At 36.3% G+C, this 25,876-nt stretch overlaps 1 protein-coding gene across 5 annotated transcripts in view; it reads right to left on the reverse strand.

Annotated features, from left to right (window-relative positions):
• The window catches only part of DEUP1 (deuterosome assembly protein 1), a 105,731-nt gene that overhangs the window by 60,754 nt on the left and 19,101 nt on the right, over positions 1-25,876 (reverse strand). For 4 of the 5 annotated variants that reach the window (XM_029206992.1, XM_029206990.1, XM_029206991.1 and 1 more), the window contains exons 3-6: positions 14,038-14,209; positions 12,543-12,638; positions 5,414-5,548; positions 645-758 (exon numbers count right to left, since the gene is read on the reverse strand). In XM_029206992.1, coding sequence (XP_029062825.1) covers positions 645-758; positions 5,414-5,548; positions 12,543-12,638; positions 14,038-14,209 — 517 coding nt within the window. The remainder of the gene's footprint in view (positions 1-644; positions 759-5,413; positions 5,549-12,542; positions 12,639-14,037; positions 14,210-25,876) is intronic. The other variant, XM_029206989.1, reaches the window with a different exon arrangement.

A 25,876-nucleotide genomic window follows, 5' to 3' on the forward strand; every position in this document is an offset into this window, starting at 1 on the left:
CCACCTACTGCCCCTTCACCTCCCACATGGACTTCTAGCCAATTGGCCCACTTTCCATTCCCTGAATTTGCCTTTTGCTCTCTTGCCTCAGTGACTTTGCTCATGTTATTTCCACCACCTGGAATACATTCTCTCTTGTCTCAAAATATAGCCATTCTTCTCCTAGGCCCAGGCCTAGTCCCACCCCTGCTGAAGGATGTTTCCTGACTATCTCAGTCCAAATTTTTCTCTTACTCCTTTGACCTCCAAAAGGATTTGTATCCTTTTCATTCACTTGTCATTAATTATCTGTAAACCTGTACATGTATTATCTGTGTCTAGGCTGTAAGGTTCTAGAGTGCCAGGACCAAGCAATCTTAAGACTTTCTAAATGACTTGCTCATAGGCATGCAAAAACATGTTATTTAATGACATAATAACAATGGAGACTTTTAATAGCACCACCTTCTGAGACATACAGACTAAAGTCACCATTACAGATATTTCATGCACTTGTAACTCTACCCAGTGTTGGACCTACTCTGGTTATTTTCCCTTAGTTGGCATTTGTATCTGTAGAAGGATTACATGCTGAATGGTAAAAAGAGTAATAGTATTTAACCTCTAATTTATTCTGATTTAGAGGATAGTATTAGATAATGTACCTGAAATTGATTACACTTCTCAGATAATACTTTTTGTTGAGCATCTAAAGAAACCAGATGAGTCTGATATAGTATCTCCTGCTTGTCCCATTCTCTTGACTTTGCTCCAAATTCCTTTAAAAAGTGGAGAGAGAAATATAAATTGAAAAAATTATTCATTTTAAAGCACAATGAACAGGGCTTCTTTCATTTGTACGTCTTTCTTCTGAGAAAAAAAGTAAATCCATTCTTTCCCCATTAGGAAAACAAAAAAGTATCAAATCACTCATCTTGGATTTACTAATAGATATATCTTCTAATTTTTGCTAGGAAAGTATGGAATTGAATCCACTATTTTATTTTTATTTTTATTGGAGTATAGTTCCTTTACTGCATCTTTTTAAAAATAAGGATTTTGTTTGTTAAAAATATTAAAAAATTTTATAACAAACACTGATAACAAACAGCAGAGTTTCAAACAATTTTTTGCATCAACCAGTACTTCCTTTCTATTTCCTGAGCTGACACCAGAAGTTTTTTTCCCTTCTTTCATTCTTTACACTCAGTCACCAAACCTGCTCCCTTGTTTTTGAGGGGGTGGGGCTTGGACTGATTTAGTGACTTTGTCCCCTGTGGCTTTCAAAACTGTTATCCCAGGTGAAGCCAAGATTGACCCATTCTTGAGAACAGACAGAACAACCATCTCAGGCCTCCTTTAGGCAGTACCAACTGGGCTAAGCTGGAGAAGAAGTGGTAGAACTACTTGATACAGCATGCTCTCAGTTCTTCACCGTTTTGCTCAAGTAGTGTCTTCATGGAGCCTGGTTATCTGTTCACAAATTTATAAGAGGAAAGAATGTGGCTTTGGGAATCCCAAAGAAAACTTCACCGCTTCTCAATTTTGCCTAGGGCTGGCCATCATATCTCATCTTTCTGTCCAGGCTGTAAGCAACTTAAGGGTAAGGACTATGTATTTCATTACTTTTGTATTGCTCACAGTGCATGACAAAGTGCCAGGCACCACGTACAGGGATGTACAAACAAAAGCATGGTATTAATATTTCCAAAAATGTAAACATTTCTCACTAAATTTTGCAAAGAAAACAATGTGGTTGGAAACAAACTCTATAGCTACTAAGTCCATAGCGATATATTACTGAAGGTAGATACATGGCATGAATGCATTGATGTTTCCAGTTATCAACTCAGTAGTATTAAGTGTAGTATTAGTAGTATTAGTGTCCAGCAGGTACTGTGGAGAGAGGAGAATTTGGAAATATTTCATGATTAAAAGAAACAAATTTTTGAAAGAAAAAATCAATTTATATATAAAATAAAGTAGGGAAATGTACATGTAAATAATTGTAAAGTGTTAGTACAATAATAGTGCCACATAAAAGCCATGCAGATGATGCCGTGATCATCTTAGCCGTCCCCAATAATACGTCAATTGGAAAAGACTTCATTTGGCTAGAGAGATTGGCGATGTTTTGAAGATGGTTGAAATGACTGGATTGGCTAGCTGGAAAATAAATATACTAATTTAGAGAATGAAAGCTACAACTTGCTTAAAATGAGAATATGGCATTTCATATTTTCTATAGAGAAATGATTTTAAAGACTATTTGGGGAAATCTTCATTTCATAAATCCAAAAGTCCCAAGATAATCAGTGAAAGAAGGCTATAAATTGGGAGGCTTTTATAGTAATTAAAGGTGACCTGAGATTGAGTGGTGGTAAGAAAGATGGAGAAATATAGATAGACCCTGTTTTAAATATATAATAATACCCTGATAAATAGACCATATTTATTAAGATAAATGGACACAGTTCATTTAAAGTTATTGACTTTGATTCTGATATTTGACAATTTAAAATTAGGTACATGAAAACAGGGTCTTCAGAAATAGTGACAAATTTACAAAACTAGGTACACTTCAAATCAGTACAAGGTGGATTAAAAAATTGCTGTTTAATTTAGAAAGGAGTATTTGGAGTCAGAAGTCAAAATGTGGGCAAGGTTGACTTGCACAGTTCATATCTTTCAATGATATTAATACTTAACACCCAACAATCTCAATCTTGACAATAAATATTTCCCAGCATGCTTTAGGAGGAGGCAGGAACATCAGCCTCACTTCCTTACAAATTCTACAACAGGTAGAAATGAGGCCAAGAATGAGGCCAAACAAGACTAAAAATGTGTGTCACAAACATATAGTCTGGTCCTTATAACAGTCCTGGCTTCCTTGGTCTTACAGATGTATTGGTTTCAAGATCAGCAAACAAGCAAGCACATCTCCAGCAGTCATGGGGCCGTGCAAAGACACAGAAAAGCTTTATGAGGATTTTGTAGAGACTGGAGGTGTCGGCCCAGGCTCCAGTTCCAGAGGCTCTGTACACTTGCTTAAACCTCCAGAGTACGTTCTCCACAGCTAGAAACCTTTTCTAGGTCTTTAAGTTTGAGAGTGGATCAGAGGCATTAAAATCAAAGTTTCTAGCAGAAGCTATATTATTATATATAGTTTTTAATCCCTCTACTAAATCTTGAGAGGTAGAATGACCATTTCTTTAGTGATTACTGTATGTCAGGGACTCTACAAACCTCCACTTGCAAGATAGTTTTAACTTTTTAGTATGAAAATGTCCATACTTACATAAAAGTAGAGAGTAAAACAAACTCCCATATACCCTTCACCCAGCTTAACTACTGTCAACTCAGTCCATCTATATTTCCTCTATCGCTCCACCCATTCTTGTTGGAGTATTTTAAGGCAACTTCCAGACTTCATGTATTTTTACCCCCAAATGCTTGAGTGTGCATCTAAACACACATACACACACATATATTTTTTTCTTCCATAACCACAATGTCACTTATATTTTTAGCCCCCATTTATTGGTGAAAACTGTAATCTCTGTGAAGTTAACAGCTTGTCTAAAGGTCACAGGGCAAATAAATGAGTCAGTCAGGTCCTATTTTAAGTTGTAAACTGTCAGGTTCTTCCACTATAGCAAGCTGCTTCCCATTGCTCGATCGCTGTACCAGTGTATAAATGTTTGTCCCCAAGGAGAAGCATGCTTAGATGTAGACTAAAACTGGAACAGCCCATCTCCTACACATTAATTTTTCAGATGCTTCTAAGCAAAAACAGGTACATGAAGCATTTCTGTAATAAAATAGATTAAACTGTATCTACATAGTGTGCTTAAAAATGTTTGTATAAGTACAAACATATCAAGTCATACTTTGCTACTAATTTCCACTATAATTTCACGAGATACATTTTATATAAATATTTAGCTCCCTAAATGTAAAATGTATACACACAAAGTACTTAATTTAAGGCTTTTTCTTTGTCCAAACAATTTATATGAATGTAATTCTCCCACTAATCCCCATGAGAAGTCAATCAAATGGAACATCAGTGACTTAACTGCATTTTCAGTGAAAGCTCGTGTATATTATGTCGCAGTCTTTGGGCATCTTCTGTGAGACCAGAATATTTCAGAAGCCAGTCGAGTTACACCACTGCAAGAGCCAGGGAGTTATACACAGTGCATTTTCCTAGAGGGTCAACCTTACTCAGTGGTAGTAATTTTGTATTTAAAAGAAGGTACATTTATTATTCAGTACAATATAAAATTTGCAGGAATTTAAAAACTAAAACCAAAGACTTCCAACAAAGTTCTTGCGATAGGCTGGTTTTAGGACTGTGATTCCAGATTTTTTTTTTTTTCCTGCTCTTAAAAATATTTTGGAGGAAAAGTTTGAGAAGGACTTAATTGAAGAGTCATGATAAAGATGAAGAAGTATGAAACAGGGCAAGGACAATTAGATAGGAGAAAGACAGAGATAAGAGGCATTAGACAAAGGAAAGGGGCAAATCTGGGCTGGAATATGAGAGTTAGAGAAAGGAACAGATCAAAGATTCCTAAGGGGTTTCTACCTGGTTGATTGGGAAGTACAGAACCATTACCTATTAACAAAGTAGAAGAAACTGAAATCATTGGCTGACGGTGGGAGAAGCTGGGGTTTAGGGCTTGAGAACAGTGAAAAAAAAAATGACTGGGATAACATGATAGGGGTCAACTTGAGGTCAATTAAAAAACAATGATTGAGCAGCACTGGGAATTTAGCTAAGGTTAGAGAACAGGGATTCATACTAGAATCTATTTGCTGTCATGTGACCAGTAGCAGGAATGCTCAAGGGCACAGGGAAGAAAAATAGCTGGTTTATTTTTTCCAAGGTTGGAAAGTTAAGGGGATTAAAATAAGTGTATCTATGTCATAGTAAACCTTTATAGGGACTGAGATTTTAGAAGTTCCGGGTAACATGGGGTAGCTATATTGGAGTGGCACTACCTCTTCAAAGAAAAGATCCTGAGACTTCAAGCTCTGTTCTGAAAACTGCTATGAGGCTTCATTGGGATTTAAGTACCTAATAGTTAAACAGCCATTAAAAGATTTACTAGACACTCGCTTTAAGTGACCCCAGGGATGTCCTTCAACTTCACTCGACATCTGCAGTTCCTTTGAACTTTGTTTTTTGCTCTCCAAAAATGCTGATACACATAAAAGATGTATAAATCGAAGTGATGTTTTAATTCACTAAGTGCCTGAAGGGAAGGTGCACTAAGAAAATATATTCAATGAGAAGTTGATTTCTAATGGAGTTTGTTACCACAGCGGTACATGTCATTGTGTACATGAGAGACAAATAGCCCTCAACAGCAACAACAAAAACCCATCTCAATACACAGGGAGAAACTAAGAAAATATAGCTCACCTCTAATTTCTGGTTCAAATTGCTCAGTTCAAAGGGTATTTCTTCTTTGACGTGTGGTACTTCTTTTTGTCGAAATTTATTTTGTTTCATCTGGTGTAATCTCAGTTTTTCAAAGCTATTAGTTAATTTGGAGAACTGTAAATAATACAGAATGATAACATTTTATTATTGGTTATTTCTAACTCGATTTCACGATAGTTCTTTTCTTGTGTATCTCTTTCAAAATTTAAGTCACGATTAGCAAATGCAGTAAAGCTTAAATGTTCCAATTAGTGAAGATAGAACTAGTTATTAAAACTAAATTATTGAAGTTGAACGCAATTCAGCTTTCATGTAAATTTGGAACTTCATTAACTGCACAGTTAAACAGCGATTCACTTGATAAAATGTTTTGTTCAGTTTTGTCTTAACCATATGTAGCAAGGCTCAAAATTTAAAACAACCAAGTTTTTTTCTTATTTTTATTTAGTGACATCTTGTGTTGACGATTTTAATTTCAGTAACTCAATCTATAAAATAACCAACTTATAATCCATTTAAGAAAACTGAGGACTTAATTTAAAAGATACAAACAACATACGCTTATTCATGTTGATATAAGTTTAAATAAAATTAAATATCGAGCTTGATATGATCTTTTTCTTACCAGTAATTCTTGTTATAACTTAGACTCTGTATTATTTTTTTTCCTGCTTCTACCTTCAAGTAATTGATTATAAGTGTCATGGTCTATCAACATCTGTTGATAGGAAATTTCTAAATAACTTAACAAGATTTTTTGTTTTTATTTTTTATCTTGAAATAAGTATAGATTCAGAGGAAGTTGCAAAGATATTACAGAGAGGTTCTGGGTCCTCTTCATCCAGTTTCCCCAAATATTTACATCTTATTGAACTATATAGTACAGTATCAAACCCAGGAAATTTATGTCAGTACAATATGTGCATGAGTGTATCAATAGTTCATTCCTTTTTATTGCTCAGTATTATTCCATGGTATGGATGTAACCACAGTCTGTTTGACCATTCACATATTGAGACATTTTTGGTTGCTCCCAGTTTTTGACTATTATAAGTAAATCTGTGAACAATTGTGTCTACTTTATCTGACAGTAATGTAGTCATTGCTGCTTCCTTTTTCCTTCTCACATTGTTTTTAAAATGGATATATAATTCACCTACTATCAAATTCACCCTTTAGAGTATATACTTCATTGGTTTCTAGTATATTCATAGTTGTATAACTATCACACTATCTAATTTCAGAATATTTTCATCACCTCCGTTAGAAACCCTATATCTATTAACAGTGACTACACATTTCCTCCTTCCCCAAGGCCTGGCAACAACTAATCTACTTTCTGTTTCTATAGATTTGCCTATTCTGATCATTTCATATTAATGGAGTCATACAACATGTAGTCTTTTGTGTCTGGTTTCTTTCACTTAGCATAATGTTTTCAAGGTTCATCCATGTTGTAGCATGTATCAATATTTCATTCCTTTTAATGGCTGAATAATATTTCATTGCACGGATATACCACATTTTGTTTATCCATTCATCAATTGATGGACATTTGGATTGTTTCCACTTTTTGGATACTATGGAAAAATGCTGCTATGAACATCTGTGTACAAGTTTTTGTGTGGATATATGTTTTAATTTCTCTTGGGTATATACCTAGGAGTAGAATAGCTGGGTCATATGGAAACTTTAAGTTTAACTTTTTAAGGAACTGCCAAACAGTTTTCCAAAGTGGCTGCACCATTTTTCATTTCCAGTGGTAATGTATAGGGTTCCAATTTCTCCATATCCCCACCAACATTTGCTGTTATCTATCATTTGGTTATAGCTATCAGCAGGTGTGAAGGGGTATCTCATTATGGTTTTGATTTGCATTTCCCTAATGACTAATGATGTTCAGCACTTTTTCATGTGCTTATTGGTCATTTATATATCTCCTTTGGAGAAACGCCTATTTATACCTATGCCCATTTTAAAATTTGGCCTTCTTTTTATTGTTGACTAGTAAGAGTTTTTTTCTTTTAATTCTGGACACTAGTCCCTTATCAAATATATGATTTGCAAATGTTTTCTCCCATTTTGTCGGTTGTCTTTTCACTTTCTTTTGGTGTGCTCTGAAGCACAGAGGTTTTTAAAATTTTCATGAAATCAAGTTTACCTAATTTTTATTGTGCTTTTGGTGCCAAATCTAAGAAACTATTGCCTAATCCGAAATCATGAGGATTTACTCCTATGTTTTCTTCTAAGAGTTTTACAGATTTAGTTTTTATATTTAGGTCTTTGATCCATTTTGAGTTAATTTTTGTCTATGGTAAGGGTTGAACTTAATTCTTTTTCATGTGGATATCCAGTTGTCCTGTCACTGTTGAAAAGACTATTTTTTCTCCATTGAATTATTTTGGCACCACTTCTGCTTTCTGTTGATTAATATCTGTAGGGTATATATTTTTCTATATTTTTTTGTTTTTTCTATTTTTTACTTTCAATTTACATATGTAGTTATATTTGAAGTGAGTTTCTGGAACACAGCATATAGTTTGGTCTTTTTTAAAATTTACTCTGTAAATCTCTATCTTTTAACACGTGTATTTAGACCATTTTCATTTAAAGTAATTATTATTATGTTAGGGTTTAAGCCTGACATTTTTTTGTTTTCTGTTTGTTATCCAGGTTTTGTTTTCTCTGTTTTAGCTTTCCTGACTTCCTCTGGGTTCTTTGAACATTATTTAGAATTCCATTTTGATTTATCTATAGTATTTTTGAATGTATTTCTCTGTATAGCATTTTTAGTTATTGCTCTAGGTGTAATATTATAGATACATAGCTTATTACAATCTACTGGTGTCAACATTTTACCAGTTCAAGCGAAGTGCAGCATCTTAGTTCTCTTTATTTCCCTTTGCCATGACCCATTTCTAACATTATTGTCTTTAAGAAATTTCTCAATATACATTAAGAATCACTTTAGACACTTATGATTTTTGCTTCAGCTGTCAAACAATTTATCAATAGAAAACTCAAGAGAAGTAAAGTCTATTGCATTTACCCATGTTTTCACTTTTTCCATTTTTTTTCTTCCTTCCTGATGTCTCAAAAGTCTTTATCATTTCCTTTCTACCAAGAGAACTTCCTTTGGCTATCCTTTTAGGGCAGATCTATTACTGACAAAATCTCTTAGTTTTCCTTCATTTGAGAATTTCTCAATTTCCTCTTGATTCTTAAGGATATTTTCTCTGAACATGGAATTCTGGGTTGACACTTTTTCTCTTTCAGCAATTGAAAAACATTCCACTTCCTTCTGGCCTCCGTGGTCTCTGATAAGAAATCCATTATCTGAATTGGTTTTTCTATATAGGCAAAGTGTTATTTCTCTCTTCCTGTTTCCAAGACTTTGTCTTAGTTTTCAGAACTTTGACCATGATGTGTCTTGGTGTAGATTCGTTTGGATTTATCATATTTGAGTGTCACACAGCCTCTTGAATCTGTAGATTTACATCTTTTGCCAGGTTTTGAAACTTTTCAGTCATTACTTCTTTGAATACTTTTTCAGTCCTACCCTTTTTTCTCCTCTTTTCTGGGACTCCGATGATACAAGTTTTCAACCTTTTGTAATAATACTACAGGTCCTTGAGGTTCATTTTCTTTTAGTCTGTTTTCTCTCTGTTGTTCAGATTGGGTAATTTCTATTTTGCTATGTTCAAGTTCACTGATTATGTCCTCTGTCCTCTCCATTCTGCTTTTGAGCCTATCCATTGAATTTTTTTAGTTTGGTTATTGTATTTTTCAGTTATAAAATTTCTAACTGCTTGCTCTTTAGTTTTATTTCTTTGCTAAAACGTTCTAATTTAATTTGTTTCAGGGATGTTTGTAATTGCTCACTGAAGCATTTTTATAATAGCTGCTTTAAACTCCTTGTCAGATAATTCTAACACCTATATCAACTCAGCGTTGGTGTCTCTTGATTGCCTATTCTCATTCAAGTTGAGATCTTCCTTGTCTTCGGCGTGATGAGTGATTTTTTAACTGAGGCCATTTTTGGGTATTGTGTTACATGACTCTGGATTTTATTTAAATATTGTGTTTTAGCAGTCCTTTTCTGACAACATCCCAGTAGGGAAAAATAGAATGCTGCCTCGTTGCTGTCAGCTGGCAGGGAAAGTCCAGGTCTTAACTTGGCCTCAGCTGGTAACTGGGAGGAAGTATTCCTCATTACTGCTGAGTGAGAGTGAGAGTTCAGGCTCCCCACATTTTCCACTGACAACACTTTGATTGGAGGGGCATAGGTGCCTTGTTACTGCTTCTCACACGGCCTTCAATGATGCTGTAGTGAGGGGCGTAGCCCTGTTACTATGGAGAGGTGGTGAATGTCCTGACTCCTCATTAGGCTTCCTTGGATACCATTCCAGAGAAGAGGAGGAGGGCTGCCTCATCACCACCAGATGGGCAGAGAAGTCCAGGCTCTCCACATGGTCTCCACTGACACCATGGGCTGGGGAGGGCCTTGTTGACACCCCGTGGTGATGAAACTCCTGGATTTCCACTCAGTCTTCTCTGACCCCATCCAGGTTGGGGCCTGAGCTACCTCATTATAGATAGTAAGGGTGGAACCGAGGCTGTCCACTCAGTCTCTGCCAGTGAAGTGGGTTTGCAGCCATAGTCTTATTCTGTGGCCTTTGGCTAGTGTCAAGCAGTTATTATCTAAAAGTGTTTAATCTTGGTAGGTTGTCTTTTCTTCTGGTTTTTCAGTTGTAGGCAACAGGCTTTCCTTGGGGCTCTTTTTGTTTGATTGTGCCCACTGGAGTGTCTGGGTTGCTGGCTTCTCTGTTATCCAGTCTGCGATATAAGAGGTAAAAAGAAATTCCAGGAACTCATCACCATGTTGTTCCTTGGGTCCCAAGGTCCTAGTTGGTCTGTCTTTCCTCTCCACTTCTCAGCGTCTTCTTATTGTTTTATAAATAATGCCCAGGATTTCTAGTTCCATTTAGCAGGAAGAATAGGGGAAAGTACATTGACTCCATCTTTCCAGAAGTAGAAATCTCAAATATATATATAATTATAGTTTTATAATGGTTAGAAGGAAAAGAAAATATCCCATTTTATAAAAGGAAGCAATTTCTACAAGAAAGTTTTGACAGAGTTGAGTTTTTTAAGACAGAGTGTGGTAAAATGTACCCTTAAGAAATTTTAGGAAAATAAGGTTGTAAAGAAATGAGGAATTTCAAAGAAAGAAGCAGTAGAGTGAGCCAGCAGCAACAAAAGCATGTTTGCCACAAGATATCATTTTCTGGTTAGAAATATGACATATTACTAGTTATTATGCAAACCAAGTCATATACATAGTACTTTTCTTTTTCTCTCTTTTTCCCTCCTTTCCTCTTCCTTCTCTTCTGCCTGCTCCCCCCAACTCTCTCCTTTCCTTTCTTTTAACCAGAGAAGAAAAGAGAGGCAGAAAACTGCAGCGGAAGCATATGGCTGTTCTCTCAACAACAATGTAGTGTTTCCAAAGTGTATTCTATGAAATACCTGTTTATGGTGTTTACACTGTAGCTGTGCTATGGTGTTAGTTGGTTTTAGTTTAAAAAACAAAAGGGTTCCATGGTCAAATATGTTTGAAAAATGATGGATTAAAAAGGCTAAATGGATGTTTTTAAAGCAAGACTTCTCACAGCCTGTAATACGCCACTATGCACTGTGAATGTCCAGGAGAAGAGGAAGAGTAAATAGCATTTCCTAAGCTTTCAGTGTCAGTACACAGAACAAATTTTTGTGAAAATTGCCGTAAAGACATTTGTTGGCTAGCTGGCAGCTGAGTAATAAAATAGAGCTGCAAAGCATCAAATGGCAAGGATTCATATATTAAATGACTGCTCAGTGCCTGTAAACAAGCCCAAAACTTTTTACCAACAGACATGAAAAAAAAAAAATCCAGAAATTAAAGATCTGGTAAGCTGCGGCTGAACTCGTTAAATATAATTTAGAGATGGTACTTAACTTGTATCTAGATTTCTGTATTTTTTCAAACTTATTCCAGGTTGTGATCTCTTTGTTTATACTGAAAAATTATAGTGATTCAATATTTATGTTGCTATGTTAGAGCTTCATCTTTATAGAAAAAGTAAGGTTGATTGACTTAAGTGTTAAATGCTTAGAGTCTTAAGTAGGAAAACGCATATAAAGTTTCATAATTCAAGCCACCATCTAGCAGCAGCTATTTAAATTGCAGGCAAAATATCTAGGTAGAGACTTAAGAGCTAGTCGTGTAAGATCATACCCATTAGGCGGAATCAAATGCTTCATATTCCTATTGCAATGGCTGATCACCTCCCTAAGAAGGTACATAAGGAGGAACTTTAACTTCTTTGGGCTCCTTTAACTATATTATCATCTGTGAAATCTCTGCACTCCAGAGAAAGCTGGTTATAAAGTAAAATTCATAATCAAACCATATTTCCCATTGATTAATTTACTAAGTGAAGCAAGGATACAGTACCTATGAGACCTGAGATGCTCAGATGCTTATTGCCCTATGTGTCACCTGTGGGAAGAAAGAGAAGACTTTTTGCTTCCTAGCACAGTGGGGAGTATAATATAGGGATAAATCCGAAAGAAATCAGTATCCCTCTCATCATATATGCAGAAGCCCTCTCACTTATGAAACAGCCCTACCAGTAATAAAGCAATAAAGACCAGTTTTGTTCTTTCAAATATCTATTTCATAATAGCAAACCTCCATATTTTAAATTGCCATAGAAGAAAGGACACCCCTATTAGGAAGTAGTGACTACAAAAGATAATACTCTGTTTTTGTTGTTCACAAAGCTAATTATCATGATATAATTAATCTACTAATCACTTGATAAATAGAAAGCCATTAGTCTAGCACTGTGCTAAGAGTTAAAGGGATACAGAGCTGACAATCTAATAAAAGAGACAAAATCAATACACATAAAACAATGAAAGACAGGGCCAAACATATAACCTGTAGTTGAAATACTAGAACTTTTGCTTGTACTAAAAATAATTCATTTTAACAAAATTAACACAATTTTGTAGGTCAAAACATATACCAAAACATATAATATTAAATTGTAACAAGTTTCCTTACTTGAGCTTTTAGGGTTTGTAGTTGTGCTTCGTAATTCTGAGTCATTGCTAAGTTACATTTTTCCAAACTGTCCAACTTCTGTCTAAGTAACCCCACCTGAATTAAGAATAAAATTTAATTTTTCTAAATTTTGCCTGACAAAATCAGAAAATGTACAAAAGGAGTACAGTTCAAATAAAACTGCTGTACCAAACCAAGAATAAATATTTGTACTGTGGTTCTTAGAATAGTTATTAATAATTAAATTCACAAAAACCAAATGTAGCTAGCACTATTCCACTGGGTACACATTAAGACAGTATGGTATGGATGTTTGACAAAAGATCCTTCTCACCGGCACATTCTAAAGCAAGATTTAAAATTTACTTCACATTATCTTTTTGGGAGGCTTATGTCATCGTTCCTGGGGCAGAACCCCCGCAGACACACTTCAGCCTTTATTTTAGGTGCTACTACCTTCAATGGGAGCTCTGTTTTATTGGTGTTGTGGAATAATTGTTACATTTTTATAAGAACTAACAAATTAAAAAGAAAAAGAGAAATGTCTAAGAGGAGTTCTTAGGGATTTGGCTTACAGAATTTGTCTGCTTAAAAAGTAGGCGAGGCCCCTGTTCGCACATCTGTATTGTGACAGGTACAAAAGTGAGAAAATAGTCCCTTCCATATGCCAGGTCTTATGACCTGCCTCTATTGATAACTAACTAGGCCAAACATTAACTTAGTTAACCATGACAAAAAACTAAGTTCCATTGAGAGGCCACTAGAGTTAGAAAAACAGCCACTGAACAAGTTGACTTGATGTTTTAGTTATTAGCATGTGATCAGTAAACATGTTTCTTATGCCTCACCCCAAAGAAAAATTCACAGACATGAAAGTCCACATCAGGTGAAGCGTATGCCTTTCCTGAACTCCTCTGCAGGCCCGAGAGCACTCAGACCTCCTTCTACCATCACCAGCTTGGCCACAAGCACCTTCACCGGGGCCCAGGGCATTCCTCCCAAGTGGGCGCCCAGGTAGACACACACTCCCTTCACCAAACTGTTTTCTCTCTTGTTATGCAATCAAGGCTTTACCTTTTACTTCTTTTAGGAAAGATTTTTCTAGCAGATGAGAAAAGGCAAATGCTCCTGAACTCTGCCTCATCCAAAGGCACAGCTTTGTTGACTACTTTGTTTCTACAGCAGCAAAAGCACGGACATCTTTGCTTGCAAACAGCATTTACTTCACATACATATTGAATGTTTGTTCACTTTCCTAGAGGACATTGACTAGACTCTATTTCTGTCTGCATTGGCAAATTACTACCGGTTTAAGCTCTGCTTGCCGCTTATTTGATAGAATACATGTAGCACACTGTGACAGAATTTCAAGCTATGGATGCTCTTGCTGATGCCTGATAAAAAGTATGTGTAATGAAAAATATATTCGGACAGGACAAATACTATTTATAACAGTCTGAGGAATTAACAATTTATTAACACATCTATGCAGTACCTCTTGACCTTTCTGTTCTAAACAAGTTTGTGCACTTGCCAACTCTTGATCCCGAAGATCTAATCGTGTCTCCAGAGCCCGCATCTTCCTTTCCCAATCCAGTTTTTTGTTGTTTACCATGATGTCAATTTGTTCCATTAATTCCTGAAGCTCAGCCTCACAAGGAGAAACTCTGGCAATTGTAGAAAAGTAAAATACATTTAAAAAGAGTGAAATGTGAGAAAAAAGAAAAATTATGATCTTGCTTTGAATAGCTTGATCATTATTTCCTCAAATTGTTCAATTATTTAAATAGGAAGAATTCCGAAAACCAGAGGTTAACGTTTTAAATTAAAACTAAAAGCTAATTTCAGAGCTAACAGTGTACATACTTTTCAAAGGCATTTTAAAAAGTACAGTTGCTGCCATAATATAATGCAATATATTGATAAAGTCACTGCCTGCATTTCTCTTATGTACTGGTGGTAATGCATGGATCTCCCTGACCCAAAAGTTTTGACTTAGACAAGGGAGTCCTAAAATGAAAAAAATATTGTGTGGATTACATCAAAAATAAGGTCACAATAAAGAAAGTTAGTTTAAAAATAATAAATAAATTAATTAATTTTAGAGTGGGCTAATTCGAAGGAAAATTCTAATTATGAAAAATGATTCCATGCTCTTACATGTAAATATACATATACCTATGTGCCTATCATAAGTTGAGGAGGTTTGACGGCAGGTCAGCTGGGGCTTCAATTGTGCCTGCCAGGGAGAGAGGAACAAGCCCAGGCTAGGTAGGACCAGATTCAGATGTACTATCTGGGCTATACTGCTGCTCCTTCGGGAGAGAAACTTGGTGTGATCTGGCTGGTGGTATCTCTTTGGAAGGAATCTAAGTGGGCAGGTGTGGGCAGAGTAATGTAAGATTTTAGACAATGGGGATACTATTAGTCAGAAAAGTGGTAATATTTTGAGTCTAGGAAGGTCTACTGTGTTTGAAACAAGACGCTTGATGATAACTAGAATTATAGAGACCGAGAGTTAGAGAGGTTGCTAAGTGCTCCCAGGGCAGGGTTCTCCTTCATAGAAGCTGAAGCATTCCGCAAGGACCTGGTATAAATCCAGTCATTCAGCCTGGATAAGTAGGTAGATGTTGAGACCTCAGACTTCAGCTTAAAGAACACACAAATGTCCAGATGAGAAAAGCAAGTTACTTCAGTATCCATTCAGTGGTGCTGATAGGGCTTCCAATATATTTGCGTAGCTGGGAGGAAGGCAGGAGAGGCAGGTGTAAAAGACATCATTTCCTCCATTTAGTTGCACCAAATCAGAATTTTAGGGCTAATTAAGGATCATTTAGCATTTTTAAAAAACTGAAGCCCGGAGACATCAAGGTCACACATTAATTAATGGAAGAGCCAGAGCTAGATCTTAGACGGCTGCTTCCCATCTTAATTAAGCTCCTTCCTGTATACCACACAGCAAAAGACATGGTGTTTTGCATAAGAACTTGCTTGAAAAATGTAGTACAAATTAGCTCTGTTGCAATAGGTTTAGAAATAGGTATTTGAACTCAAAGAACTCAGAATTTCCAGAATCCCTTTCTCAAGTACCCAGAGTCATCCTGAACAAGAGATGTCCCTTTGATTGGCTTATTCAACAGCAGATTCACCAGTTTTGACACCACAGAGGTTTTAAGTACAAAATGCCATTCTTAAGTCTTCTAACATTCCTGGGCTAAGGCCCAAAGGCTCTCAATTTTTACTTAAAACCTAAAACAAGTCTGAGGAAAGGAAATACTAGTTCCTCTATAAAAAACTTGATTGGATTTTGGTTGGAGTTCTGATGTGGGGAAAAACAACAGAACGAAAAGAATGGTTTTCACACCATTTTTATTTCATAACAACATGTATCACCCTTTACTGTAAATACATTTTGTCTATTTTTTTCTGCTGGTGTAAGCTCTGAAAGAAAAAGGACTACATCAGTCTTGTTCATCACCATCTCCCCAAGGCTTAGCACAGTGCTCCAGCACATAGCAGATGCTCAATAAATCTCTGAAGAGTCAACAAACGAGTTTTTTCCATTACTATCTCCTTGGCATATAGGAATGTACCATGCTAATAGAATTAAAATATAGGCCTAAAGTAGAGTGTGGCATAATATGAGCTACTCAATCAGTATTGTTAAATAAGTGAACGAAGTGTTTATTTCCTGGTTATGACTATGATATGCAAAAGTCAGAATATTAGACTTCAAGGTGGAAGGGCTTTTACAGGTCATCTAGTCCAACTACCCATTCAGTGTTTGCATACCTTCCACAAATGTTTCTGGAGAGAATCATCTATCATAACCCACTGATCAGATTCAGCAAATCTAGGACAGAGCCCAGATTCTGCATTAGTAACAAAGGTATCAAGTACATGCCACTTGGTGCATGCCAAAGTTTGTGATCTATTTTGTAATATCACTGCCAAGAGGTCACCCAGCCTAGGTCTGAACTTTTCCTTTAGCAGGTAACCACTGTCTGAGATTGCATCTAAACAGAAGTGGGTTTTTAAAAGTTCTTTCTTATACTGAAGAACTTTTTCATCCACTGGTCCTAATTTGATCCATTGTAACCATTGAGAACAAATGCCTTTTCAACACTGTAGACTATAAAATACTTGAATACAGTTATCAATATGCTGAATACAGTTATCAGTGTACCTCCAGATTCTCCCTGAGTCTTCTCAATGCTCAATATTTGAACATACTGAACATACTGAACATACTAACAGACAATGCCAGGATATACGGTAATGGATTCTGACCCAAAACCTTTGCAGCAAAAGTCCTAGAATGGTCAAGACTTGGTCAATGACTGACAGCTTCCCCAATTTTGCCTCCACTTCCAACTCAGGACCAACCAGAGAAAGGCAAATATGTTCCCCAAACCAATCACATAGGAGGCCCTGCTTCTTCCTTTTTTTTTTAAACATCTTTATTGGGGTATAATTGCTTTACAATGGTGTGTTAGTTTCTGCTTTATAACAAAGTGAATCAGTTATACATATACATATGTTCCCATATGTCTTCCCTCTTGCATCTCCCTCCCTCCCACTCTCCCTATCCCACCCCTCCAGGCTGTCACAAAGCACCGAGCTAATATCCCTGTGCCTTGCGGCTGCTTCCCCCTAGCTATCTACCTTACTACGTTTGTTAGTGTGTATATGTCCATGACTCTCTCTCGCCCTGTCAAAGCTCACCCCTCCCCCTCCCCATATCCTCAAGTCCGTTCTCCAGTAGGTCTGCGTCTTTATTCCTGTCTTACCCCTAGGTTCTTCATGACATTTTTTTCCCCCTTAAATTCCATATATATGTGTTAGCATACGGTATTTGTCTTTTTCTTTCTGACTTACTTCACTCTGTATGACAGACTCTAGGTCTATCCATCTCATTACAAATAGCTCAATTTCATTTCTTTTTAAGGCTGAGTAATATTCCATTGTATATATGTGCCACATTTTCTTTATCCATTCATCCGATGATGGGCACTTAGGTTGTTTCCATCTCCGGGCTATTGTAAATAGAGCTGCAATGAACATTTTGGTACATGACTCTTTTTGAATTTTGGTTTTCTCAGGGTATATGCCCAGTAGTGGGATTGCTGGGTCATATGGACACAGAACTAGAACAAAAAATTTCGCAATTTGTATGGAAACACAAAAGACCCCGAATAGCCAAAGCAATCTTGAGAACAAGAAAAGGAGCTGGAGGAATCAGGCTCCCTGACTTCAGACTATACTACAAAGCTACAGTAATCAAGACAGTATGGTACTGGCACAAAAACAGAAAGATAGATCAATGGAACAGGATAGAAAGCCCAGAGATAAACCCACGCACATATGGACACCTTATCTTTGATAAAGGTGGCAGGAATGTACAGTGGAGAAAGGACAGCCTCTTCAATAAATGGTGCTGGGAGGCCCTGCTTCTAACGATCCTGCCTCTAGCTTCCCCATGTCGACAGCCTAGGGCTGAGGCATACCTGAAGCCTTCTGGTTTTTCACTGTTAAGCCTTCCCACTCTCCTGCCTGTCTTTGAGTCTGCCAAATGCAAGTGATAGCTGACTCCCTTTTTATAGAAATCTTTGAATAAATAGCCTTCATTTGTTCTTATTGGGTGGTCTTTGTTTATTTTCACAAGTTATCTTTATTTCCTTCAATTGCTTGTAGAGATTTTTTTTTTTCTCTACCATTCACTACCTAGTATACTGTCTAGGAAATACTACATGCTTAATATACAGTTGTTGAACTGTGTATTAGTTGAAGAAATGAATGACTATTTTAAGATTTTCAGAACCTTCATAATCCTGGTGGCTCTCCTCTGAACAAGTTCCTTCCTGTTTGTCGATTTCCTCCTTGAAATGTATTGTTCAGAACTTTAACATGGTACCCAAGGCATGGTCTAATCAGCTCAGAGAGGGACTCTCACATCCTTTGTTTTAGGTGATACATGCTTTCATTCAAGCAGATGAAGAACACCTTAGCTTTGAATTTGGGAGGGGGAAGGGTAAAGCAGTGATATCATATGACTTTTAAGGCGAGTTTTTTCTTGCTAAACACGCTTTTTCCTTTTCATGAATGCTATGAGTAGAGCCACCTACTCGCTATCTTGTGATTGTTTCATTTTGGGGGATGCTCCAAGGGCAGGGATTTATATTTATTTTCATTACATTTCAGTGTTACAGTTTCAGCCTTGATGTAGGTTGTCATCACTGATTCTTTAAGGAAGCAAACATTCACAGGTGACTTCTCCCCACTGTGAGAGGAACTAGGAAGATAGAGACACAAGACCAACTGCCTGTGTATAGGAAGACTTGCAAGGCAGGCAGGTACAGTAACAGATTGATGAATACATACAGTTCTTTTGGGAACAGAAAGGAGGGGCCCGAATACCCCTTGGGTATTGGACAGCGTGGACTATCACAGAAGACTTCCTGAAAGAGGTAACACCTGAGCATATATTTTGTGATCCTGGTACTGTCAGAGAATATATTCACTATACCTCCCAATTTTGTGTCAGCAGCAGATTTGATAAGCATTACTTGTTTTACATATACAGTTTTTTTTCATACAAGTGATTGTTAAATGTCATAAAGGACAGGAGACAGGACAGAGCCCTCTGGCCTTCCATAATCAAGCCCTTCAGGGTCACAGTGATCTGTTGATTATTTCTTTTATTATAATCAGATGTTAATCCACTTAATTAACCTTACTTTTTTTTCCCACAAAATATGTGGTGAAAAGCCCTATAAAATATGCCAAAGCCCAAGTACATCTCTGTCTATATGTTCTCTGATATACCAGCATATTTGCACTTTGAAGCAAGGCTGGTCTAGCATGCAGTGGTCCAGGTGCATCCACGCTGAGTCCTGGTGGCCACTGCTTCCTCTTCTGGATGCTCACAAACCACTGATAATCTTTTCCAGAGTCTTACCTAAGATTTAGTCAAACACACTTTTACATCAAATTCAGCTTTTGGTCATATTTAATACTCCCTTTTGAAAGTCAATGGTCTAATCTTGTAGTATATTTTCCCTTCTTCAGTTTCTCAGAGATAATTAATAGCAGTTCAGCTGTCTCAGTATCAATATCTGTTCCTAAATCTAGTGAACTTTAAAATAAAATACAAAAGGCTTAGTTTAGCCTCCTCCATAACTGGACAGTACATTATTTATATTTGTATTTCTTCCTTTAGTCAAATGCTGACTAACACTATGCTAATTACTTTCCTGTACTTCCTGTCATGAAGCCTTATAACATCCCATAAAGTAGACCTTATTATTCCAAGTTTAGAAAAGTTGACTGAGGAGCTAAAAAAGAAAAAAAAAAATTCTCTGAATCTTTCAGCATTGGAGACTGGTTGGATTGTGCTGGATAACACTACTTAAGACACGTAAACCCCCGCCCTAACTATTGGGTTTATCCTTGGGAGCAATTCACAAGAGAAAGATCCTGAGGTCAGGACAGCAGTCTGAATGCATTAAGCCAGAAAGGAGGGGGCACATTGAGACTTGCAGGGTAACATATCAGTCTGGGGATCCTAGAGTTAAAATATCAGGACATCATTATTTGGAGATGAAGAGAGAGCGAACTAGAAAGCTGGTGATGTAAATGGAGGCAGTAGTGGCAAGTGTGTTGGGAAAGGGCAGGGGAATGGAATGTGGAGAGAGTCATTCAGAGTAAAAGGGGCTAGAGTAAGATACATGTAATATATGTCACCCCAAAGTCCTTTAACAATGGGCTTAGGGGCTGATTCTTTTTATTTTATTTTTTTTTGCGATAGGCAGGCCTCTCACTGTTGTGGCCTCTCCCGTTGCAGAGCACAGGCTCCGGACACGCAGGCTCAGCGGCCATGGCTCACGGGCCCAGCCGCTCCGCGGCATGTGGGATCTTCCCGGACCGGGGCACGAACCCATGTCCCCTGCATCGGCAGGCGGACTCTCAACCACTGCATCACCAGGGAAGCCCAGGTGCTGATTCTTAAAAGGCAGACCTTCATCAGACAGATAACTATGGTGACCATATGATTTGTTATCCAACCCAGGACAATTTTAAAAGTGAAAGGGGCACTAATATTAATTATTCCAGGACAACAGGTATAAACAGTGGCTGTTCTCGGCAAACTGAAATGTAGGGTCAGTCTATACATCACCAGTCTGGAAAACAAAATGGGATAACAGGTCTATTTAAAAAAAAAAAAAGAGTGAGTTCAGTTTAGGACATGAGAGATGTCTGACAGAAATGGATCTTCACCTTGGGAGAGAGAAGAGGGGCTTTGCCTTAAAAAACAAATATAGAAGTCATCACAGAGAAAGGGGAGGGAGAGAGGAAGGGAAGCAGGGAGAAAAAATAAAGAGGACACTATTTCATGCAACATGGACAAGCCTAAGAAAATGAGTTTCCAAAAGGCTGATGAGCAATCTTATCAGGTCTTACCTTTTTCAAAATATTCTAATAAAACTCATTTTAAAAATGTATTAACATACTATCTGTCTTAGTTATATTACTATTATTTAGTTCTACTAAATGTATAGTGACACAATATATTCAAAGTGGTGAAAGAAAAAAATTTTCAACCAAGACTATTCTAACCAGCAAAGTTATCATTCAGAAAAGATATAAAGAATTTTCCAGAAAAGCAAAAGCTAAAGGAGTTCATCACCACTAAATTGGCCTGACAGGAAATGTTAAAGGAACTTCTTGAAGCTGAAAAGAAAGGGCACTGATTAATAACAAGAACACATATGAAAGAATAAATCTCACTGGAAAGGTAAATATATAGTAAAGGTAGTGAGTTAATCACTTATAAAGCTAGTAAGAAGATTCAAAAACAGGTAGTAAAAATAACTATGATTACAACAATTAAGGGATATACAAGATGAAAAGATGTAAAATGTGACATCAAAAACATTAAATGCAGCAAGGGGAAGAGTAAGAATGTTGAGCTTTACAATGGTATCAAACTTAAGTTATTATCAACTTTATATCAACTGTTATAGATAGAAATTGTTACATGTAAACCTCATGGTAAGCACAAAGCAACAACCTATAGTAAATACCCAAAAGATAAAGGAATATAAGCATACCACTAAAAAAAGTCATCAAATCACAAAGGAAGAGAGCAAGAGAAGAAGAAAGGAACAGAGAGGAACTGTAAAAACAGCTAGAAAACAATTAACAAAATGGCAGTAAGTGCACAGCTATCAATAATTACTTTAGGGACTTTCCTGGTGGTCCAGTGGGTAAGACTCCACACTCCGAACACAGGGGCCTGGATTCCATCCCTGGTCAGGGAACTAGATCCCACATGCATGCCACAACTAAGAGTTCACATGCTGCAACTAAGAGTCCACATGCCACAACTAAGAAGTCCACATGCCGCAACTAAGAAGCCCTCATGCCACAACTAAGAGTCTGAATGTCACAGTTAAGAAGTCCACATGCCACAACTGAGACCCAGCACAGGCAAAATGAATAAATAATAAATAAAAATAATTTTTAAAATTAAAAAAAATAATTACTTTAAATGTAAATGGACTAAATCCTCCAATCAAAAGACACAGAGTGGCTGAACAGATAAGAAAATAAGGCCCATCTATATGCTGCCTACAAGAGACTCATTTAGGATGTAAGAACACACATAGACTGAAAGTGAAGGGATGGAAAAAGATATCTCATACAAATGGAAACTGAAAAAAAAGTTGGAGTAGCTATACTTTTATCAGACAAAATAGACTTTAAAACAAAGACTGTAACAGAGACAAAAAAGGGCATTGTATAATGATAAAGAAGTCAATCCAACAAGAAGATATAACATTTGTAAATATTTACACACCCAACGTAGGAGCACCTAAATATATAAAGCAAATATTAACAGACCTAAAGGGAGAAATAGACAGCAATACACTAATAGTAGGACACTATAATACTCCACTTACATTAATGGATAGATCATCCAGACAGATAATCAATTAAAAAACATCAGCCTTTAAACAACACATTAGACCAGATGGACTTAATAGATATTTATAAAATACTCTATCCAAAAGCAACAAAAACACAGTCTTCTCAAGTGTACATGGATCATATGTTAGGTCACAAAACAAGTCTTACTAAATTTAAAAGGACTGAAGTCATATCAAACAACTTTTCTGACCACAGTGTTATGAAACTAGAAATTTATTATACAAGAAAACTGGAAAATTCACGAATGTGTGGATATTAAACAACATGCTACTGAATAACCAAAGGTTCAAAGAAGAAATAAAAGGAGATAGTAAAAAAATACCTTGAGACAAATGAAAATACGTATGTAACATACAAAATTTATGGAATGCAGCAAAAGTAGTCCTAAGAGGGAAGTTTTAGCTATAAATACCTACCTCAAGAAAAAAAAAAGTCTCAAATAAACAATCTAACTTTACACCTCAAGGAACTAGAAAAAGAACAAACAAAACCCAAAGTTAGTAGAAGGAAGGAAATAAAAAGATTAGAGCAGAAGTGAAATAGAGATTAAAAAGACAATAAAAAAAGATCAGTGAAACTAAGCTGGTTCTGTGAAAAAGATAAATAAAATTGACAAACCTCTAGCTACACTCACCAAGAAAAAAAGAGAGGACTCAAAATCAGAAATGAAAGAGGAGATATTATAACTGATACCACAGAAATAAACAGATCATAAGAGACTACTATGAAAAATTATACACTAACAAATTGGACAATATGGAAGAAATGGATAAATTCCTAGAAATATACAATCTACCAAGACTGAATCATAATGAAATAAAAAATCTAAACAGACTGACTGCTAGTAAAGAGACTGAATCAGTAATCAAAAACCTCTCAATAAACAAAAGTCCAGAACCAGATGGCTTCACTGGTGAATTTTACCAAACATTCAAAGAATTAATACCAATCCTTTTCAAACTCTTCCAAAAAAAAGGAGGAGGGAACTCTTCCAAACTCATTTTATGAGGCCAGCATTACCTTGATACTGAAACCGGACGAGAATGTCACAAGAAAAGAAAATTACCTGGTGAACACAAATGCAAAATCCTCAACAAAATATTAGCAAACCAAATTCAACAGGCATACACTACAATCAAGTGGGATTTATTCTAGGGATGCAAGGATGATTCAACAACCACAAATCAGTCACTGTGATATGTCACATAGACAAAATAAAGGATAAAAATCATATGATCATATCAATAGATGCAGAAAAAGCATTTGACAAAATTCAACATCCATTATGACAAAACCCCTCAATAAAGTGGGTACAGAGGGGACATACAAAAGTACTTCAACATAATAAAGGCCACATGTGACACGCCTACATCATACTGAATGGTGAAAAGCTGAGTTTTTCCTCTAAGATCAGGAACAAGAAAAGGATACCTACTCTTACCACTTTTATTAAATATAGCATTGGAAGTCCTAGCCAGAGTAATTGGGCAAGAAAAAGAAATAAAAGGCATCCAAATTGGAAAGGAAGAAGTAAAACTGTCACTCTATTAAGATGACACTATATATATATATATATATATATATATATATATATATATAGTATAAAGACTCCATCAAAAAACTGTTAAATCTAATAAACAAATTCAGTAAAGTTGTAGGATACAACATCAATATACAAAAATCTGTTGTATTTAAATAAACTAATAATGAACTATCAGAAAGAGAAATTAAGCAAACAATCCCATTTACAATTGCATCAAAAAAGAATAAAATACCTAGCAATAAATTTAACCAAGGAGTTGGAAGACCTGTATATTGAAAACTACAAAACATTAAAGAAATTGAAAACAATACAGATAAATGGACAGATATTCCATGCTCATGGATTGGAAAAATTAATATTGTTAAAATGTCCATACCACCAAAATCAATCTACAGATTCAATGCAATCCCTATCAAAATCCCTATCCCAATGGAATTTTTCACAGAAATAGAACAAATAATCCTAAAATTTGTATGAAACCATAAAAGACCCCAAATAGCCAAAGCAATCTTGAGAAAGAACAAAGCTGAAGGTATCACACTCTCTAATTTCAAACTACATTACAAGCTATAGTAATTTAAACAGTATGATATTCAGAGAAAAGCAGACACACAGATCAAAGGAACAAAATAAAGAGCCCAGAAATAAACCCAAGCATATATGGCTAAATAATTGATGACAAAGAAGCCAAGAATACACAATGGGGAAAGGACAGTCTTTTCTATAAATGGTTTTGGGAAAATTGGACAGCCACATGCAGAAGATTGAAACTGGACTAATACTTTTACACTATACACAAATATTAACTCAGAATGGATTAAAGACTGGAGTGTAAGACCCAAAATTATAAAATTCCTAGAAGAAAACAGGTGGTAAAGCTCTTTGACATTATGCCTTGATGATGATTTTTTGATTCTCACACCAGAAGTACAAGGAACAAAAGCAAAAATAAACAAGTGGGACTACATCAAACTAAAAAGTTTCTGCATAGCAAAGGAAATCATTGACAAAATGAAAATGGAGAAAACATTTGCAAATATCCAAAATATATAAACAACTAATACAACTCAATACAAAAAAATATGATTAATAAATGAGCAGATCTGGGGCTTCCCTGGTGGTGCAGTGGTTGAGAGTCCGCCTGCCGATGCAGGGGACACGGGTTCGTGCCCCGGTCCGGGAAGATCCCACATGCCACGGAGCGGCTGGGCCCGTGAGCCATGGCCACTGAGCCTGTGCGTCTGGAGCCTGTGCTCCACAACGGGAGAGGCCACAACAGTGAGAGGCCCCTACCGAAAAAAAAAAAAAAAAAAAAGCAGATCTGAATAAACATTTTTCCAAAAAAGACATACAGATGTCCAAAAGACACATGAAAAATGCTCTTTATCGTTAATCTACATCACTAATCATTAAACATAATGCAAAAAACCCCCACAATGAGATATCACCTCACACCTGTCAGAATGGCTATTATCAAAATGACTAGAAATATAAAGTGTTGGCAAGGATGTGGAGAAGAGAGAACACTTGTACACTGTTGGTGGGAATGTAAATTGGTACAGTTTTTATGGAAAACAGTATGAAGTTTCCTCAAAAAATTAAAACTAGAACTACCATACGATCTAGCAATTACACCTCTGGGCATTTATCTGAAGAAAATGAAAACACTAACTTGAAAAGATATATGCATCCCCATATTCATTACAGCATTATTTAACAATAGCCAAGTTATGGAAACAAAGTAAACGTCCATTGATGGATAAATGGATGAAGATGTGGTACATGTATGTATACGTGTGTG

Source organism: Monodon monoceros, unplaced genomic scaffold, assembly GCF_005190385.1.
Source record: "Monodon monoceros isolate NGI ecotype Baffin Bay Population unplaced genomic scaffold, NGI_Narwhal_1 Super_Scaffold_7, whole genome shotgun sequence".
NCBI classification, from domain to species: Eukaryota; Metazoa; Chordata; class Mammalia; order Artiodactyla; family Monodontidae; genus Monodon; species Monodon monoceros.